This window comes from Triturus cristatus, chromosome 4_1 (assembly GCF_964204655.1).
Source record: "Triturus cristatus chromosome 4_1, aTriCri1.1, whole genome shotgun sequence".
NCBI lineage: Eukaryota > Metazoa > Chordata > Amphibia > Caudata > Salamandridae > Triturus > Triturus cristatus.
Window position 1 is genome coordinate 858,387,276 of NC_140585.1, and position 22,233 is coordinate 858,409,508.

General features: G+C 46.8%; 1 protein-coding gene across 2 annotated transcripts in view; it reads right to left on the reverse strand.

Moving 5' to 3' along the window:
- Nucleotides 1–19,741, reverse strand: part of FBH1 (F-box DNA helicase 1) — a 719,176-nt gene extending 699,435 nt beyond the window's left edge. For both annotated transcript variants that reach the window (XM_085653566.1, XM_085653565.1), the window contains exon 1: nucleotides 19,656–19,741. In XM_085653566.1, coding sequence (XP_085509692.1) covers nucleotides 19,656–19,686 — 31 coding nt within the window. In that variant the 5' untranslated portion in view covers nucleotides 19,687–19,741. The remainder of the gene's footprint in view (nucleotides 1–19,655) is intronic.
- Nucleotides 19,742–22,233: the final 2,492 nt, after the last annotated feature.

A 22,233-nucleotide genomic window follows, 5' to 3' on the forward strand; every position in this document is an offset into this window, starting at 1 on the left:
GGCAACAAAAAAATCGTGGAGGAGACGAAACCACAACCCGCAGGAGCAGAATCGGGAAGCACCCAGGCGAGCCCCACCAACAGGACAAACAACCCGGGCAGGCCAACAACCCCAGGCGCGAAGCCGGGAGCACAGACAAGAAGGCAGGAAAGTCCGAGGCAAGAGCCCCAAGAAGCCCCCACGAGGCAGGGGCAACCAAGCCAGGAAACGGGCAACCGAAGGCAGACGGGGCGGAAGGGGAGCCATCCCAGGGACAAGGGAACCCGGAACCGAACCAGGGACACCAAGACCAGCAGTCAAACGCCCTACCGGAAGGGACACCCACGTCCAGCCAATGGAAGGACAGCAGCCGGGCAGACAACCCGGACACAACAGCCGGGGAGCCACACCAAACTAGACGAAGCAGGACAGCCACCCAAGGCAGGAGAAAAACCACAGCACGTGGGACCAGACCCATTCAGCCAGGAACGCAGGAAACCAGCGGCAAGGAGCGCACGGATGACGGACAGAAAGCAGAAGGAAACACATCCATCCCAGCACAAGAGAACTGGGACCAAAGCCACCGGACACCACGCCACTCCAGCGAGGAACAGTAAAAATACCACCAGGCAACACCTGCCACAACCTGAGCACGGGGGGAATACAACACCGCACACACAGGCAAACCGGCAACACCAGAGGACCGTCCCCAGCAGAAACGCCGGCGTCCACAGCCCCCGAAAACCCCGAAGGCCATACCAACCAGGATCGGCCAAGGACAACAGCGGAGAGCAGGCGGGGACAGGAGAACAGAGGAAGACCACCGGGCCAAAGCCCGTAAACGAAGCCCGGGAAAGGGAAACACACCCCACCGGGCGAAAGGCCCGACACCACGTCCACAGCACCAGGTACACCCAGGCGGGCCGCCAACCAGGCACAAACCAGCCCAGACCACGATCAACACCTGAGAACAGACAAGAGCAGGGGCAACAGGGCGGAACGGCCGCCAGGTCATGGCGGAGAGACAGACCGCCCGGAAGGGACCAACACCGCGACAAGTAGAGCCCATAAAACGGCCTCAAACCTAGGGACCAGACGAGCACGGACACCCAGAAGGAAACGGGCACCGATGTTGAAATAGGCCCCAGCCAAACCGAAGGGAACAGCAACCCCAACACTGTAGACCGAGCAAACAGTGACAATGAAAGACCAGGGATTGAACACCCCCTCCACAGAGTAAGAGTCAAAGACCCCAACCAGTAGGCCAGAGAGACGCTGCAACAGAAAACCACAGCAACCCAAACCAAACAAGAAGTTAAAAGCCTACACTGTTAAGTGAGCACCCAGGACCAATGAGAAACCCAGGATTGAACACCAAAACATCAGAAGAAGAGTCTAAGACCTTAACCATTTGAAGAAGAGAAGCGTCAGAGACACGGAACGGTAAGCGCCGGAGCCGACAGGCGAACCGAGGCTCACAGCGACAAGGACGTCCAACGCAGCCAGAAAAAATCTTCCCAACCATACCGAAGGATCACAGGCTACCCCTTAGAGCAGGGGTACTCATAGTACGGCCCGCAGGCCGCCAGCGGCCCGGCAAGCCTTTCTTGGCGGCCCGCGGACCTTGCAGACATCATACTGGTGTTTGTTTAACACTGTCAGCAACACGTGGAGCTGCTGGGGCGCTAAGAGGTGAAATACAACAAAGCCTTGTTATCATGCAAATGGTCTCTTAAAGACCTGTGAAGTACTCGGGTGGGGCTGTGTGTGTGCCCTGGAACGGGAAGCTGCCTCAGCTGCCAGGGGCATAACGCAGCCCCCGCGGTGCTGGGGCCCCCACGCTCCAGGGGCCCCCTCACTCTAAGCGAGGGAGACGGCTGCGCCTGGAAGCAATCCTCTTCAGCCTCCCCAAGTCCCCATAAATTAAACTGTGTGCGCACACCACGGTGACGGCATCTAAGCCTCAGAGTATTCCCTCTCATTCTGTCTCGCTCCTCAGTTAGTGAAAAACGAGACTTCAAGAAACGGGTATTACCCTCTCTTTCCTCCTTTCGTTTATTTGCTCCCCTGTGAAATGGATCCAAAAAAGAATAACATTTTTGCTGGAAACGTTGTCTTTCTCTGACACAAGTGCAGCCTCTGGGTGGAGAGAAATAAAACATTCCAAATGTGAAAAATAAATAACTAATTAAAGCAAGACAGAGTGGTTGCAAGGTGGCCAGATTGATTTATTTACACCTAAACACATTAGTGCCACTTTACAGTGTTTGCCAGTGAAGTGATACTTTTGTTTTCTCCTCTCTCTTTGAACAACATTGTTTTCCCTGTGTGGGAAAGTGAACCTTGCCTGGAGGTACTGAAATACCTGCTTGATGGATGAATTGGAAAACAAAATGTGTACAGCGACTGTGTGTTTACGAATGTGGTCTTTTTATACCATACTGCCTATGTTTTGAAAGAATATAAGCAATGGGCACTGAAACGGGTCCCTTCCGGGCCCTGTAGTCATGGCCTTACCTTTTCATGCAAAAGCACTCACTAATTTCAGAATAATGAGTGTAAAAGGAACAAGCATTTACAATGCAACGGTCTCGGGATTGTTAAAGTTAGAGCTAGTGGCATTGCTCATGACATGGATTTTGTTTATGTTTTTGTTTTTAAAACATGTAGAGAAACGTCATTGTTATTTACAATGTCAATAGCTTAATCAGTGTGTGTGTAGGTGGCTCTGTGTGTGGGTGCAAATGAAATAGGTCTCGCATTTGAGAGTGATTAAGCTATTGACATTGTAAATAACAATGGCGTTTTTTTCAATGTCTTAAAAACATAAACAAAAATAATGTCATGAGCAATGCCAATAGCTCTAACTTTACCAATGCCGAGACCATTGCATTGTAAATGCTTGTTTTATTTATCTCCGAAGTAAACAGCATTTCAGCAAGTGATTCTGCACATAGCACCTAGCACATAGCACCTAAGCCATTATCATATGAATATATAGAGGAGCTTATTGGAATGGTTCTTGTGCATTTGAAATAGAATTGACAGTCCAAACAAATGTCTCTAATATACATCTCAACACTGCATGCGCTACATAATGTCCAGAATGAAAGATGACACCCGTAACCGAAAAGGAGCATAAACACAATGCTGCTATGTGCCACATTTGGGGCCAATCTTCCTTTCCTTCGAACAAAAGCATGCCCGGCATGGTACCTGAGGCCATATTAATCACACTGACGTGCATACAAATACTCCTGCCAGACAACCTCTCGCCCACCCCCATGCAGGCACATCACCGTGAGGCCAGGTGTATGAATGGGGCCGATGTCTATGCACTGATTAAAGAAGGGGCATTCAGCTGAGAAGGTGGAATGCTATTAACCTTCCCTTCACCAGAGAGCAGCACATTAATTACAATTAGGGCTCCCGGTTTTCCGTTTAAACGGATTTTTACATATAAATACAGACGGAAAACAATTTTTCCCTTGTCTGTATTTATATGTAAAAACGGCAAAAGACGCTAATTTTGCCACGCTGCCGTGTTCGAATCCAGAGTTCTCGCCATACCACCTTCCTGCTGCTGGAAATTCCTTCTAATCCTTCCAGCCAGGGTCTTTTAGTGACAAACAAAGACGAGGCGGGGAGGCGCGGCCCATAATCCCTTGTCGATTTCTCAATACCTGCTTCGTGTGCTTTAGGACTGTATGGGGGCACAACATACCGTGAACATGCTTTGAATCACTCCCTGCTGGTGTCACAGTCATCTCTCCTGTCCCCAAAGAAGCAGACAATAAACAAAGTGTACACACGCCCTGTCAAATGGTACACCACGTTTTAAGAGCACAGAAACCCATCTCCCACTGATATTTAAAATCTTCGGTTACTATGTGCCAACAACCATATAACCTGTTTGCACGTTACACGATGACTAAGTAGCAGGCACGCAACGCCCCTAGGGCTCAAAGGCATTTTGCACCCCCCCCCCTCCCCATCGTGTGTGTCAGCCCGGCTGAGACAGCTTCGCGGGCACACACAACACAGCCGCTTCACAGGTCTTTAAAAGACCATTTTTCTTGCTAACGAGGCTTTGTTGTGTTTTCACCCTTTCTTGGAGCCCCTGCATCTCTCCACTCTGCATATTGCTGGAATAATCGCCCCCCCCCACGACATTTTTTGTAGCCGCCTGCCCCCGAAATTTGGCTGTAGTTGCACCTGATACCATCAATCTTATGCGAGGACATTCTGCAACGGGGGTGGCTTCGTAATTTCCCATTGTCCACAAAGGTTCTAACCCGCAATATGAAGGTAATTGTGTTAAAAGGCTGCTGAAGGGTATTTATTAGCATTCTGAATCACCCCGGGAAGGTAATAGATCACATTTCGTGCCGAGGAGGATATTTAAATGAGAGAATGAAAAGCAGGCACCTTTCCTATTTCAGGCATTTTGAGATCGGTAATATGGTTTTGCCCACTTGTCCCTAAAGTTTGAGAATGGAAATGCTCCAGAGACCCGTGCATGATAGGAGCTTTCGGTTAAGCAGTTCTCATTAATTTAGCCACCCAAGCATTACAAACTCTAAAATTCTTAATATAAAACAGTGAGCTATTAATTCTCGTCGTAGAACTGCCTATCCACTGCAAAGTATACATTAGAGCGTAGCTTAAAGTTGCAAAAGGGGTAATTTGGGTAGAAATCGATTATTATTATCCAAGAGAACTCCCAACTATGCTGTTTCTTATACAGTTCTGAGTTTGTGTTTCTCCACACCCAGCACTCCTACAATGTACTGCCTACGAGTATGGACGACGTGCAACTCCCACAGTCTGGCGTCCGTCTTATTGCACCAACGCCCGCAGGTCTTTAAAAGGCCAGTTACTCTTTAACGAGGCTTTATTGTTCTTTCACCCCTTCTTAGAGCCCCTGTATCTTCACTTTGCTGATTGCTGGTAGAATTAGCCCCCCCAGGCGCCCTGGATTCCACACATCGCAACCAACCTCCATCCCATGGCTTTAGATGGAAATACAGAAGCGCTGGCACGTTTGCTCCTGATAAGTGCTTGTACTCCATCCTAAACTGTTTTATAGCAGAACTGAGAAGCACAGGTACTCTCCTTTTCAAATTACTCAGTACCGGACCATTTAAAGCACTGCTAAAGCCACAACAAATCGCTAGTTTAAGTGAGTGCATGTGTGCATTGTCAATTTAAATAAATGTGGAAAAATACTAGCTGTAGAGTGTTCTTTTGCTTGTGGCAAAAATAAATATGGATAAATACAGAAAAATGCCCAAAAAATAAATATGGATAAATACAGACGGAAATGGCAAAAAAATAAATACCATGAAACCGGGAGCCCTAATTACAATGCATGGCGGGATATGGAATCTAAATATTCAGTGACAGCCTGTTCTCTTCTCGGAGAGGACCACCATGGGTCGCATGTGCTAACAAGCATTTGCAATGCAATGGTCTCGGCAATATTATAGGTAGAGCAATTGGTATTGCTCATTATTTTTTTTATCATTTTTGTATCCCTAAATAAATGGCATTGTCATTTCTATTGGCATTAGCTTTTTTTGTGCATATGTGATACCTATTGCATTAGCAGAGAGAGAGTGAGGTAGTGAGATAGAGAGAGAGAGTGAGGTATTGAAATAGAGTGAGGTAGTGAGAGAGAGTGAGGTAGATAGAGAGTGAGGTAGTGAGATAGAGAGTGAGGTAGATAGAGAGTGAGGTAGTGAGATAGAGAGAGTGAGGAAGTGAAAGAGTGAGGTAGTGAAGGAGAGGGATGTTGTGAGGTAGTGATATATAAGCATAGAGTGATGTTGTGATGTAGTGAGATAGAGAGAGAGGTAATGAAAGAGAGAGTGAAAGTGAGTTAGTGAGATAGAAAGAGTGAGGTAGTGAGATAGAGAGTGATTGAGGTAGTGAGTGAGAGAGACTGAAGTTGTGAGGTTGTGAGCTAGAGAGTGAGGTAGTGATGTTTTGAGAGAGAAGTTGTGAGATAGTGAGGTAGTGATATAGATAGAGGGGAGTAGTGATGTATAGAGTTATGTAGTGAGAGCGAGTGAAGTAGATAGACAGTGAGGTAGTGAAAGAGTGAGTTAGTGAGTGACAATGCCCTTTTCAACTGACAGAAACACAGTGACCATTTATTTATCTGGGATGCTTGGTCTGAAACTGCGGAATCTTTTGAACTCCTAACTGAGGATTTGACCAAAATACCTCATCCTTAGATCTGCAAAGACAGCGGAGTCAGCTGCAAATGGAATTTTTCTTTTTATTCATATGCCATTTCTTTTTTCTTCTGCAGCCCTCTCTTGTTATTTTTTTTTAACTTTTTCTTCTAATCATTTAACAGTTTCCAAAATGTGTGTATGTTGTACATTATGGATGTACAAAAGCCAGTTGGCTAATGCAAATACAAACTAAACTAGGGCTGTGGTCGCACTCGCCCGCTGCTGGCTTGACACGTGGACATCTGTGCACCATATTGTTTTGACCTCTGGCCTTTTGTATATCTCGGCGCATCAGTTATTGTAAGAAACCAGCAGGTGTCGTGGCCCTGGTGCCCAGGGGCGAGAGAGGGCTTTTGCACCTCAACGAGGGAGGTCTTTTACTATCAAACAAGATGCATAGGCACATTTTTCTTTCTTTCTTGGAATAGAGACCAAGTCATGGTTGCCACGCTTTTGGTTCATTCGTGTTTTGCCATGCGCAGCCTCCATCTTTAGAGTTAGGACATGGGTTTGCAGGGCTGCAGTGAATTGGATTTCCTGTCTGCAATACAAAATACAGCCCTTGAAAAGAAGCTCACACCGCAACTTAGTGCTGTGACTCCCTAAGGAATCAATATCTTAAACTGGGCCAGGGAGCTCGCGAAAATGTGAAATTGGTGGCACGCGCTCCTTTCAGACTGGGTGCTGCTGTTAATCTTTCTGCTTATTCCCCCCCGTGTGAATCTTTAAAAATAGATAAACGTTGCTCAGGGCAGACACCTAAAAGGTGAACTGTTAGAGAAGAGAGAACGAAACGCACGGGTTGAAGCTTCGCACAGAGAAGATGTGTTGTTAATAAAAGCTTCCTTTTCTGCCGCGCCTGTGCCCTGACTCCCCAAGACCCACGTGTTTTTATAAGCATTTTTTGTCTCCCGCGAGAGGTGCCTTTTGGAACGCTTGCCGCCCCCTCCGCTTCCTCCGTACCTTCCTTCCTGGCCTTCAAATGAGCTTAACGTTTTTGCATCTTGCACCAACCTAAGGCGTTGTGTTTTTTGTTCACACGTGTTGAAGTAACAGCTGGCATGTCGCAAGCACAGGCCTCTTTGTCTGCCTCGGTGCGGAGTGCGGGTCCTCGACGCACAACAGCAAGAAGATCCTCGCGGCCAGACGATAGCAAACAAATGGCGGATAGAAGCTTCTAAACTTTTTCGGATTCGGGGGCGTGTTCCTGCTGTTCTAAAAAGGGCGTGGCTAAAAAGTGGAAAGAACAGCACGGAACACGCCCCCGAATCTGAAAAAGACGGAGCTTATTTGGAGGGACGGCTCTCTCCTCCAATGGCTGGCCTCCGTTTGGGAAGCCAGCCAATGGAGGAGAGGCAAAAAGAGAGGCGGGCTAAATAGCCACTCTCAGAAACATCAGATCTCCGGACTTCCGGTTCTGCCTTCGGCAGACCGGTAGTCCTCGACCTAAAAAGGTAACCATGACTCAGAGGGAGTAAGACAGGGAGACGGGGAGAGGGAGGGAGACAGAGAGGGAGGGAGAAAGGGGAAGAGGGGGAGAGGGGGAGGGAGACATAGAGGGAGGGAGACGGAGAGAGAGAGAGGGAGGGAGAGAGGCAGGGAGACAGAGAGGGGGAGACAGAGAGGAGGGAGACAGAGGGAGACGGAGAGGGAGGGAGAGAGGGAGAGAGAGAGGGAGAGAGAGAGGGAGAGAGACAGAGAGACAGCGGGGGGAGGGAGACAGAGGGGGGGAAGAGAGACAGAGAGACGGAGACAGAGAGAGACGGAGAGGGAGAGAGATGGATAGAAGGAGAGAGGGAGGGAGACGGAGGAGGGAGGGAGACGGAGGAGGGAGGGAGACGGAGGAGGGAGGGAGATGGAGGGAGAGGGAGGGAGACAGAAGGAGAGGGAGGGAGACGGAGGGAGAGGGAGGGAGACGGAGGGAGATGGAGGAGGGAGGGAGACGGAGGAGGGAGGGAGATAGAGAGATATGTGTATGCCGTGTCCGGTGGCTCAGTGGACGAAGGCGTCCGCTGCAGGGACCTGTGTTCCACCTCATGGTCACCGTTTGTTTTTGTTGCTCTAGCCCCGCCCCCTCCCCCAATGACCCCGCCCTCAAGGTGCGGCCCTCGGCCACAAACCACACTGTAAATTTGGCCCCCAAGAGAAAGTTTGTGAGTACCCCTGCCTTAGAGTGAGCAAGCAGCCGAACACCCAATCCACAGAGTAGGAGTCGAACACAGCAACCATGAGGCCAGAGCGACTCCCACTTTTCAAGAAACGAGCGAGGCTCAGGCACAGTACAAAAAAAGAGCAGAAAACCACTCCAGCCAGCAGTGTCAAACAGCGCGAACAGAACCCGAAGGCAACAAAGCGCAGCACACCAGCCCAGGGGAAAAGCAGCGAAATGCCCGAACCACAAGAAGACGAGCGCCACTACACAATGACCAAAAAGGCATCCGGAAACCCTGGAGAGACAGGAGGAAACTAAAGCCATCACAAAAGTGGCGCCTACATGAAGTTAAGGTGTAAGCAGCGCTACACGTAAAATACCTGCATAGAACAGCAGAGCAATCCCAAAACAAGAATGGTTCCCAACACAGAACACTTACCCGAGGAAGCGTTCCCGCCGACCAACACAGGGCCACCACGACCCGAACAACAACGGAACCATGAGGCCCACGCACACCACCACCGTAGCGCAAAGGAGGCAGCCCGGCAGCCGGACCCTCCGCATCTGAGGAAAACAGCCCCGAGCACGCACAGAGACCGAAGCCGGGGGAGCTAGGCCCCGCCCCTCGGAGGCGGACCAGAGAACCAGGAGGAGAAGTCCCATCCAACGGAGTCACGGAGTCGCGAAACTCCCGAGCAGACCCCGGCGCCGAGGAATGCACCAGCCCGAAGGTAAGCGGGGGAGACAGGGAAACGGGGGCGCGGACGCGCCGCCGCCCACAGCCCCGTCATCTACAACCCACAATGAAAGCGAGAGGTGCGCAACTGCAGCGAAATACAGGGAACCGCAGGGAAAGCGAGGGAAGCGCAGGGCATCACCGCCCGACAGCAGGCAGCAACCCCTCCCGCCACACCAACAGAGACGGACCGGGGTAGAGCACGCCGGGGAAAGAAACCCCGAGGGGCAGGCCGGCCGGCCAAGGCGGCAGCAGAAGCACAGCGTGGTCGAAGAATACCAGGAAGCCCCGAGAGGCATGAGATGCAGGGAGGCCCACCCGGAGAAGAAGCGAGAACCAAAGGAAGCTCGCAGCCACCCGGGCAACGACAGCACACCCCGCCAGCCGTCCCATATAAAGAGAAACAACTGAACAGCCCCAGCAACAGTACAGAGAACCACGAGAGTAAGAGTCACAGACCCAAACCCTTATGCCCCAGTGACACTCAATGAAATATGTCCCAACCGTGCCGAAGGGAACATCATTGCCCACACAGTAGACTGAGCACCCAGCGAACCAGGGCCGAACCTGCAGAGGAAGAGTCCAAGACCCTAACCAAGAGGCCAGAGTGCCAAATGACAGCAGGGCCCAAAAACAAAGCCCGCTAAAGCAGGGCAGAAAGCAAGGGATGGAGAGGGCGCAGGAAAAACACCCAAGAGCCCGCAGGCACCAGACACCCACTAGAGCAGAGCGGTGAACCCAAAGGGCCAGTGTGAGGGCTGGAAGGAAGGGGAACCAGAAAGCGAGCCCGCTGGAGCAGGGCCTCCCCCCCAGAGCACCGGGACCCGCTGGAGCAGGACCTCAGCCCAACTTACCTGATCAGCCCTCTGGAGAATCTGCAGCGCAGAACTAAAAATAAACAGGCTGATGGGTTGGGCCGGCCCGCCTCTTAAAGAGGTCATGGGTGTACTGGGTCGGCCATATTGGGAAGGGATGGGAGGCATGGGAGGCTGACTTTTTTGCTTTGGAGGGTTCTGGTGCGGAGCTGAAGCTCACTTTGTTAGTCATGTGGCGAGGAAGACTAACGAGGAGGTAATGAAGCACATAGGTATTTAACTCTTAAAAGTAGGCGAGACCCACCTAGCTAAGCTGCAGGTAGTCCAGAACACAGCTGCAAGGATGATCTTGAATCAACCTACAGGCACCCCCTCTCGACCATTACTTAGAGAACTCCACTGGCTAACGGTGAAAAAGAGAGCTTTCTTTAAGATCTGCTGTCTCACCTATTCTGCTCTTAACAACAGTGGACCTCTCTACTTACAAAAAAAACTTTTCAAATATTGTCCCGCAAGGAATCTTAGATCTAGCTCTCAGGGTCTTTTGCAGGTCCCCCGTTTCCGTCTTTCTCGTTCAGGGGGTAGATCTTTCTCTTATCTGGCCCCAAAATATTGGAACCAGCTCCCGTTTGCTTTGCGGGCAACGCCTAGATACAATTTTTTCAAGAAAAAGCTTAAAGCTTTTCTGTTTTGAGCTCTCTCTTAGCCCTTTCTGCTGGTTTTCTGTCAAAGTTGTTGGTCTATTAGCTAGCGCCGAAATGCCCTAGGGTGAGTTGAGCGCTTTACAAGTACAATAACATAACAAATAAAAGTCCTTCTCAACTCAATATTGGTGCATGAGAACAAAATGTTATTCTGAATGCTTTTAAATGACAGAAAATTACAATGAAGAGTTAACTTATTATTCAAGTAAACTCGTCATTTTAGTTTTCTCCTTTTTCAAAGTGTCTCATTTACAAACAGCAGGCATCTTGCTCCCATGGCTGGTTGACACATTGCCATATTTACAACTTAAAAAGACTGTAATTTTCTATAAAGTGGGAGAAATTTGAAGTGCAGAATAATGTTTTTATTAAACATCGTCTTGATGTTTTTCTGTACTTTAGATTAAGCCAATTAAGTTCTAATGTTTTATGAAGCATTGATTTTTCACTTTAAATTCAAATTTCTCAGGTTTAAACAAATGACTGTACTGTCCGGTTATAAATATGGCACTATGTCTACAGGCCACTGGGAGAAATGTGCCTGCTGTTTGTAAAGACACTGACACAGGAGAAAATTAACATGAGGAGTTTTATGTAATTCTTATAAACATGAAGTTAACTCATCAGTTGAATTTCCTCCAATTTCAAAGTGTCGGATTTACACACAGCAGGCATTTTGCACCAGTGGCTGGTAGACATGCTGACATATTTAGAACTGAACAAGCATCGGCATAGCCAATAGGTCTCGCCTTTGGGACTTTGTTAGTGTTGTTAGTGTTTAGCCATGCAACAGTTGATGTTGTTGCACCAAGGATATTGGGCTGGATACCCAAACACTTATAAAGGTCCCAAAGGCGAGACCTATTGGCTATGCCAATGCTTGGTTTTTTTGGGGGGGGGGGGGGGGGGGAAGAATCATAAAATTGTAGGCAAGGGCAAGTATTTCCATTCAAGTAAAAATCTTTAATTTAAAATTCCGCTGAAGTAACATTTTTATTAATTAACAAAAAAAACAGGCATGCTACTGCCCTGTAAAATGCGACCCACACCGTCGTCCATTAGTTTTACGGTGGGCTCTCAACTCCCACTGCAAAATCAACTGTGAAATCTAACACCCTGCAAACCCTCTCCCCCACCCCCCCCTCGCCCCCACTGCTGGAAGACTTGCAGAGTAGCACAACAAGATTGCTATTTCCTGGAGACAAGAGCTGCTGTTTTGACACTCACTCTTTTGCGAACTCAGCCCAAGGATTGCACAATCAATCCGTGCAGGTCATGTGAAAAATGCTGCAGAGGCCCAAGAAAATGAGAGAAGCACCACTTGTGTCGAGGCAAAGCCCCTATGAGTACTGGTACCCTCCTTGTCCAAGGAGAAGTTCCAGCACTCAAGGGGAGAACATTAAATAGTGCTGGTACTCAGTACCGACCCATTTAAGCACTGGTTTTAGCCAACAGGAACTCATTACATACAAAAGATGCACTGGTTGTTGCGTGTACTAGATACACCATCTAGACAGAGGTCCCCAACATACACCACATTCCAGAAAAGCTGGGGCTCACGTTAATAAGATGCATTTGGTGGTTAGTATGTTGAGTGGCCATTCTCAAAATCTGGCACTGATCTAGCACTCCCGAGCCTACGAAAGATCACCCTGATCTATGAGAATATGGCTGCTACTGTTGGACAAACCAAAGAGCTTAGCAGGCAGTTTTGTCTCAAAAGGAGCCAGGCCACAATTCACTGTGTGCAACCAAAGCAGAAGTGAAAGAGCTCATGAGCCATACACGTCCGCTCTTCTTACGGCTGGCCCCTCAGTCCCCTTGACCAGGGCACTCTATTTCAGGCAGATACCCGCACCTGAAGGGTGCCTAGAGGGACCGGAGAAGTAAACGGCGCCGAGGCCCGGACGTGAGGTGGTGTCCTGGAAGGGACAAACAAAAGAAGAGGCTGGGCTGGACTGGACGTATACCAGGTTCGAGTCTTGGCATCATCTCACCATCCTGTGATTGCGGGAAAATCCCTTAATCTCCCAGTGCCTGAAAAAATAAAAACAAAATGATTGCATCCAAAAGTGATTATGTGCTTGTATAATGTAACAGGCCCTCATGTAAAGTGCACCAACTCTTTTGGGTGGAGTTGGCACCATTTAAAAACTGCAAAAAATAAGCACCCTTTCTCGTTCGCCTTTCCATCATAACCAACACTGTAAAGCGCTCTGAAACCTTACTCGGTCAAGAAGCGCTATTAGAAGAACGATAGATAAATACACATCCTCTCCAGCAGCGTTGGTAATCTCTGCCGAGAAGCCAGGTATTGAATGGGTGCAAGCTCGGCCCTTCTTTCGGCAGTCGAAGGCTGCTCTCTCTCAGGCAGGGCCATGGCACACAGCTGCTGCTCACAGTTTTATGTGTATGGATACCATTATTTGTACGATCTTCATTTTCACTGGCTCTTAAGGAATGATAGCAAAAAAAGCACCTTTGCTACATTAAATACAATGGTACAATGGTTTTAGTCGCAGGACCGGCTGAGGTGGACTGATCACAGAAACAAAGCTTTTTAAAAGTGGATGATGCCCGAGCACTGCAAGGAAGCGCTGTGGAAGATCACAACACACAGGAGGGGGCGTGCAGAGATTTACAAACCGGTCCCAGGAGTAGCAAGGGTCTGAATCAGACGGATTCCGTCCACGCTCTGGACTTGACGTCCTCATTATCAGCTACCTTACAGGTCAGGCACCCCGCAGCCATCAGACTCGAGGGAGAAACAGGCCTCGCTGATGTGCAGCGGGCTCCAGTCCAATGTAGGAACATAATACGCAACTGAACTCGAAGCAGGCAGACCCTCGCTGCAGTGTTCGCGTTTAGGCATTATTTGAAAAGGGTTTGAATATCGTGTGTTTAAAGTACCAGAAGTCTACTTCAGTATTTTACACCTTGTCTCACTGAATTAGGAGCAGCCTTCACTGAGAATTAAGCAAGCCACTTACGATCCAAGCATTAACCAGCGTAGTGCGGGCCTCCCACTTAAATACGCGGCGGAGGAGTGACGTTTACTAAAAAATTTACATTTGCGAACGGAAAAGGTCCACATAGTAAAATAATCAGTGCTAGATCAATATATTAACATATGTGCTTCGTCCAATGGCTTGCTGTGGTCCAAAACACTGACAAAAGAGCAGCACAACTGACTAGGGTAAACTGACTAAGCGAATGTTATGCATAGGAATTCAAACTGCCTGTAAGGTACCTCTAAAGTAAAAATCACTACTTCGAAATGAAACATTGCTGCAAGTGACACAGGATGTGAAGTGGACAATATGAGCTTTAAATGGCCTTTATTTGTAATTTTATGGTAGCGCAAACCAAGCTGTATTGAATGGAAAAATAAATACATAGATTTTAGTAAGAACATTTTAAGGTGTACTTATTGCATTTGATTACTGCAGATGGAGGAAGAGGCTTCTAATAAAGCAGAGTCCGAGTTATTTGCTGAAAGCGTTAATCTTCCTGCAGAGCTTAAGTGTGAGACCAGGACGCAGTAGGACCTTACGAATGGGGGGAGGAGGCGGAAGACCCTCGGAGGGTTGGTGCTGAAAAAAAGCATGGACACTGGGGTGGGAGAAAAGTCATGGAAGTTTGGCTGTTGCTGCTTTAGGGACTGGGACAGAAGCCAGGAAATCTGCGTCTCAAAGCGCTGGGGTGCAGAGCAAGGAAAACAAGTGGGGGGGGGGGGGGGGGGAGTGCGGCCGAGAGCAGGGACACGCAGCATTTAGCTTGCAGGAGCGAGCGCGATAATTGTTAACACATGGCGCCGCTGCTCGCACCCGCAAGGAAACGCCAAACGTGCACGCGTTGCAATACAAAGCAATGCAAGAAGTGAACGTTTTTGCCCAAAAAGCTGATCGATTCCAAAAGGTCCCCTACTATGCAGCGCATGCACGATGCGTAGGCGAGACCTAAAAATACAGCCATTTTTTTTTTAATGGGAGAAATTTAAAGTGAAGAAAAATGTTCCATCAAGTGCAGAAAAGCGTTCCTTATTAGGAACACTTTTACAGAAAAATTTTCTCCCCTTTAAATTTCTCCCATTGAAGTAAAAAAAAAAAAATGGTAGTATATTTGTGTTGTACACGTAACGGTGCCACATATGGCGAAAGGTTTGTCCTGTGAAACAAGTACATACAACACAGGCTGTCAGCCACCCATACACATGTATCTCATTCATTCACACACATGTTCATACATCACCACAGACCATGACCTCACTGATGGCAGCCCTATCATAGTATCCCTTATCACAGTATTTTTTTCAAACCATAGTATTGGGCTCCATGGATATTAGGTTTAAAGTTAATGAAGCTGGACCAGGGGTTGTCTAGTAACAAGGCTTATGTCACTTGGTCTTCAGTTACTCACAACAAATTTCCACTGATGTGAAATAGCTCTCACTACAGGAATGGTTCTAGATCCCTAACATACAGTGAAGCGATGTAGAGTGGTGCAGAGTTGACTGCAGTGAGGTAGAGTGCAATGGCGTAGAGTGGAGAGGAGTAGAATAGTGTAAAGTGCAGTGACGTAGATTGTTACAGAGTAGAATGAAGTCGTACAGGGTAGAGTGGAGAGGAGAAGAGTGGTGTAGATTACAGTGGCATAGAGTAGAGTGGTATAGAGTGCAGTGGTGTGGAGAGCAGTGGTTCAGAACAGACTAGAGTGTCATGGAATGATTTAGAGTAGCGTAGAGTGTAGTGTCAGAGTGCAGTTGATGCAGTAGAGTGGAGAAGAGGTATAAAGTGCAGAGTAGAGTGGTGTTGAGTTCTGTGGTGGAGAGTGCAGTCTAGTAAAGTATCATAGAGTGCAGTGTCATGGCGTAAAATGCTGTTGCGCAAAGGGCAGTGGCGTACAGTAGAGTTAGAGTGGCTCAGAGTTTAGTGCATAGAGTGCATTGGGGTAGAGTGCCATACAGTAGAGTGGCGTAGAGTTCAGTGGCCGAGAGTGCAGTGGTCCAGAGTTAAGTGGCAGAGAGTGCAGTGGTATAGCGTGACGTACAGTGCCGTAGCATGCAGTGGCGTAGTACAGTGTTGTAGAGTATAATGGCGTACAATGCAGTGGTGCAGAGTACATTAACGTAGAGTGCATTGGTTTTGGGTAAAGTGTTATAGAGGGCAGTGGCGGAAGAGGACAGTGGCGGAAGAGGGCAGTGGGGCGGCACAGGGTAGATTGCAGTGGTGTAGAGTGAAGTGGCATAGGGTGGAATGATGCAAAGTGCAATAGAGTGGTGTAGAGTGCAAGGGCATAGAGTAGGTATTTTTTACAGTAAAGTGTGGTGGCATTGAGGAGAGTGCGGACTACATTATAGTGGCTTAGAGTGGATTGGCTTAGAGTGCAGTGGTGCATAGTAGAGTAGTGTGGGGAACAGTTTATTGGTAAAGAGTACAGTGGTGTAGAGAGGCGTTGAGTGAAGCAGAGTGGAGGGGTCCAGTGAGGCACTGTGGACTGGCATAGTGTGGAGTGGTGCAGAGTAGAGTGGAGGGGGATAACTTGGTGTATGCATAGTGTGGTAGCGCACTGCCATTACAGACAACACATCTTCAGTTTTACTGATATAAGTAGACAGCGCACAAGTGATAATGTGTGGAAATGTCATCACTTTGTGTATTGATTTGTTTTGATCGTATTAAAATATTGATTTTCACCACACTTAAGAATTATCAACAAACGTGCTTCATGTGTGCTTTTCATATTCTGAAATATCTGCACAGTTCATTTACATACATTTAATTGTTGTTTTGTGCTAGTAAAAAAAAAAATTCATACAGCACACCTAAGTACCCAGCACGATTGTCACATAAAACCTCTCACTTTGAAACCCGAGAAAGAAAAGTAAACACCAAGCACCCTAGAAGACAGAGCCTAACATTTGACATCCGTCTTTGAATGCACAGCAAATATGACAAGATAAGAACAAGATTTAAAGGCCTGTTTACAGAAATTCAGTACAGGTGGAAGAATACACTAAATAGGGTTTGGGCAAGGCAAGGGATAAACACAAGCTGGGCAGCCTGGCTGCTGTTTTCTGTTTTTCTGAATGGAATAAAACAGGGTGACTAGATACATCAACCATTGTGGACTATTGTTTGGAAGCCTGTTAACTCAGTCTCCAGATTCAATGCTTTTTCTTGTAAGCACTACTGATTTAGAATAAGAATAACATTGGTTTGTTGTGCTCTGGAGCATTTGTTGAATATTATGTTCTAGACTGCTTTTGAGCAGGTCTAGTGGATTTATACCTAAGGTGGGTGGGTATTTCAGCACCATGGGAGCATCCTCATAGGGTAATGCACTTGAAAATAATTTTGATAACATTAAATACTTATGTATAGATGTGCACATCTGTCAACACATGCACTGTTTGTATGATTATGTTCAGAATAGTATGTTTGGCAATCATGTTATTTGGTTGGATTTTTAAAACAGTAACAGGATTTAACTGCAATGTTTAAATGTGCCTTGTGTTTAAATAAGTCAAGACATATTTAAACATTGGCAATTTAATATAATAATTGTGAAAAATTCTGAGGGGGGGGCCCTCGATGAATTTTATTTTTGCACTGGGAGGGAGGGGGGCGTTGAAAAGTTTGAAGACCACTGCTCTAGAGCTAACTCTGCAAATTGGCAGCCAGTTTCCTTGCTGCCTGGCAGAAAACTTTGAAGGAAGCAGAGAAGAAAACAAGCATTGGCATAGCCAATAGGTCTCGCTTTTGGGACCTTATAAGTGTTTAACTATGCAACAGTTGCATAACTAAATACTTATAAGGTCCCAAAAGCGAGACCTATTGGCTATGCCAATGCTTGTTTTTTGGTAGGCACGAAGAGCCACCCTCCCCCGTGTAATGCCAGCTGCTGCAACGGGGGAGGGACGGACTCTGAGGAGAGAGAGCAGAGGAGGAAAGAGCAACAGAGAACCAGTCTGCCAAGTAGGTGCGAACGTTAAAGTGAAAGTAATCATTTTGCGGGCGCTTTGATGTTCGCAGTGGCCGCACTGCTCACTGAGAACATCAAAGCGCCCGCGAAATGTACACGAAGGCTGCCAAATGGTGCGCACGCCCGGCGCACATGCACTGTAGTTGGGGGCCTGAAAAGCACTCGTTTGCACTTCCAAATCCCCGTTTTCTATAGCTCGCGCCAGAGCAGCGCTAAAGCGCTGGCTCAGGCGAGACCTAAATAGCAATAGCAGTGTATATACAACGCTCACCCTTTAAAATGTCCCATTTTTAAATATTACCCATGAATTACAGCATAGTGGTGCCAAACCAGACACCCTGCTGTTGCACATAGGGGTGTTCACATGACCTCAAAAGGACCCTAAAATACAATTCAAGCAATGGAGCTGCACATGCAACATTAAAGTATAAATAATTTACAGTTTCACACTGAAAGCTGCAAAAATACAATTGTCTTCTTTGGGTTTTGTCATCAGATGTAGTTGGCAGTTTACATCTTCCACAAATAGTATTTTCACAGCCCAACCATCACGAATTTTGCACATGAAAAATTACTTAATCAAGGGGCGATTCCTGTGTGCACAGACTCATTGCTAAAATACTTATGAAAATAGTCGAGTGGCTGTCTTTGTTTACCCACGTCTGCTGACATAAAACTGCAGCATCACGGCTGCCACACTCCTCTCCACAAAAAGTGTGCACCTGGCTGGGGCAAACAAACCAGCTTGCTTTCAACACGTACTAGCTGGCTTCCATTACTGCCGGTTGTATAAGGAAATGTTCCACTTGTCCTCAGTCTGTGTCCACTCCACTATATTTATAAGCAATATATGCAGCGCCATTTTAGGCCACTATACTCCACACCACTTAATTACTAGACACATAATTCCTCTCAAACTACATATATATACACTCCATAAAACGAGGTTCAGACATTACCATTTACAAAGTCAATAGCTTCAAATAACAAAAATGCAAAACCTATTGCATTTCTAATGCGTGTTTTTGCATTTCTAATGCGTGTTTTCTGTAAGAGAGGGGACGCAAATGTCCCTTATCCATGGGATCAAGGGGGCTAAAATGTTGAGCTCCACCAGTGTTTCTGGTCGAGCATGCCAACTGAGCAGGACCTCACGTAGGCTTGTAATGTAGTCTTAGGGTATTTTCGACCCTTCCTCGCACTGGCAGCGTCCTCTTTATTTGTGAAAATGGCACAAGATCGGATATCTTCGAATCTCGTTCTGCTCACAATAAACCCTTCCCTACCTCGAGATGTTGGGGACGAAAGGAGCTTCTGCGTATTCACGTTGTTAAAGAACACCAACAACATAGAAATGCTTTAACAGCAAGTGGTCAGAAACCAGATCAAAGAGTGCTTAAATATCACGTACAAAAAGTAAAAGTTGAAACATGAAGTGGTAAGTACGAATTAGGTGTTAAATCGTGGTAAACTATACATCAGTGTGTCAGCGATCAGACTGCATAGTTGAATTTGTAAAAAAAAAAAAAAAAAAACACCTGGAAACGTTACATGCATTTTAATTTGCCTCTTTCTCCATTTTTTATATTCTTACATGTTACTGGAATCTATGTAAACTTTGCCGTTTTGAGAATTTCGTTGAATGGGTGGATCAAAGTGGTCTATCAGTACTGTATTTGGCCAAAGGGTTCTCACATTTTAGATAATGATGAGAACACATAACATGGAGGTATAAAGTAGAAATATACTTTGTTCCTGCTTCTGAAAATACGAATGGGTAATTTCTGTTAGCGATCACATCACCTTTTAACACATAAAATTAGAATCTGCAGCAGCAACAACCTGCCACCGAACAACCCCTCACCAGCCTGGTTATAGACAAGATGCTCGTTTCCTGCGGCTTCCATGCAGCTGACACAAACTTCGTTTCCTTATGCTTTAACTCCGTATACTCGGCGCTTAACTAACTGTTGCACAATACATCTTTCGAGGTTTTGGCATAAGTTTGTCACTATCTCGACTGTTCTTTTTCTCGTTTCTTACCACGTTCCTGTGCCCAGTCTGGTCTCTCCATCAGCTGGTACTGTCCACTCACTTCCAAAACAACTTTCTCTTTGCCTACGAACACAGTCTCTAAACCATGGCCATAAAAAGAGGACTTATTAGGTGCTCTACCCAGGGCCTCCACTCATTCTATGTGTAAACGTAGCAGCCATCTTGGTAAGGTGGCCTTTCCATATTGCTGCGGTGCGCCGGACAATCAAGATGACGGTACTAATTCAAAGCAGTAGATTTAAATAATCTTTTATTCCATCTTAATAAGTGGAAGAAACTTCATTTACAAAACAGCAGGGTTGGAATCTTATTTTAATTCAGGTTTAACAAAAAGATTAACATTTAATTGGGGGGGGGGCGTGTGGGGATACCTGCTTGTGATTTAAATTTTACATGTAGCATGCAGACAGGGTGTAACACTTTTAAAGCTAATTTCTGTCATCTCTGTGTGCTGGTTCAATGGCTCATATTTTGTTCATCACCTTTTCTAGAGGGAGACTTTGTCTCAAATGGCACAAGAAGGAAAATGTTACTCACCCTATAAACATGTTTGTGGCATGCAGGTGCTGGTGGCGCCCTGTGCGGCAATGTTTGTTGGCGCCCCCCCCCCCCAATGACCACCGCCACCACGCATTCTCTCACTAGCACCCCTTAACAGTGACCAAGGCCAGATGTACGACGCTTTTTAGCGTGCGCAAACCGGTCTTAGAACCGTTTGCGCACGCTAAAAAGCATGGGCCCATGTACAAACAGTATTTTGCGACTCGGAAATAAATTTGCGATTTGCAAAATACTGTTTTGCGACTCGCTGTTAGGAAGGGGCGTACCCTTCCTAATAGCAACCGCAAAGCTATGTACCAATGTTTTGCGACCGCAATTGCGGTTGCAAAACACTCACAATTTACTACCTACTTCAAGTAGGTGGTAATGCAATTACAAATGAAAAGGCGTCCCCAGTGGACCCCTTCCCCATTGCAAATGCAGGCAATATTATGTTTTAAGGGCAGGCAGTGGTCCCAAGGACCACTGCCTGCCCTTAATAAATGAAAAGATTTTTTTTTTTTTTAAAGTGCATCCCGTTTTCCTTTATGGAAAACGGGCTGCATTTAATTAAAAAAAAAAAGCTGCTTCATTCAAAAGCAGTCCCAGACATGGTGGTCTGATGAGCCCAGTAAGCCACCATCCTGGGGAGGGCCTGTCACTCCCAATGGGCTCGCATATTGCAAGAGGCTCATGAATATTCATGAGCCTCGCAATTTGCAACCCCGTTGGGGATCGCAAACTGTGTTAAACACACTGTTGTACATGCCAAATAGCGCCTTGCAATTTGTGAGCCACAAATGCGATGCAATTTGCGAGGCTCTATTTGGCAGGTTGTACATCTGGCCCAAAGTCTCCATAACCACTCTCTCTCAGATGCATTGAATTAGTTATATAGCGTACCCCATTGTAGGGTGTCAGAGAACTTAGCATCACACACACATTACACAGAGACAATCAATCATACATGTGTAAATTCGTGTATAGGAAATGTTACATAAGCCAAAGGACTAAAAGTGTAGGAGTCACATGGCATCCATAGTGGTAGGCTGTATAGTTTAAGAGTGTTTGGAGTGAAGAAGCACAAACTCAGTCGAAAAAGAAACAGCATAGTTGGGAGTTTTCTTTAATAATAAGGACGATTTCCAGACAAATTAACCCTTTCTGCAACATTAATCAATGTTCTAATGTATACTTTGCAGTGTGTATGCAGTTCTATGATGAAAGTTAATAGCTCACTGTTGTCTATTAGGACTTTAAGTTATAAATTGCAAGTAACAAAAGGATGTGTCTTTTAAAAGCAGTAACCTGCTGATCTGTTTACATTACATACACTCTTTGCAGCAGGTATTTTAACCCTCTGCACTTACTTCACATAAGTCAAAACCTCAACTTTAGAAAATGCTGATCTCTCTCCAGGAAGATAATTAATCACAGGAGTTATTTTGACATTTTTATGAGGCCTGGTAATTGCTGGAGGAAAGGAATGCTGCAGCAGGTGCTTAAAGACATAATAAACTTGCAAATACGGCGCCCCCAGGAAGCCAGCACCCGGTGCGGTGGCACCGGTCGCACCGCCCTAGAGCCGGCCCTGGTGGCATGTAGTGCTGTAGAGTCACATGTTGTGCATACTCCTGCCATCTTGCGTTGGAACTGGATGTGTGCAAGTTGTTTTTCTTCTAAGAAGTCTTTCGAGTCACGAGGCAGTGTAACTCCTCCTCTAGCTGGTAATGGGCATGGTCATTAGCTCCATTGTTAGGTTATTTTATTTCTGCTGACGGGTTCGAATGTGTGTTTCCGTGCTCCAGGTCGGCACAATTGTGGTGCTCTCTTCGGTCTACACGGATTCCTTCCCTCCGTCGTATTGTTCTTCGATCGCATCCCCCTTACTCTTTGTCTAAGGACGATTATTACTTTACTCAAGTGGGATTCGGGTCAACCGCGGCCCCACCTGTGCCTTGCCTTTCAGGGCCCCCCTCCATCACGTCCTCGTCTCTCCACCATGCCTTGATGGTGATGGAGCATA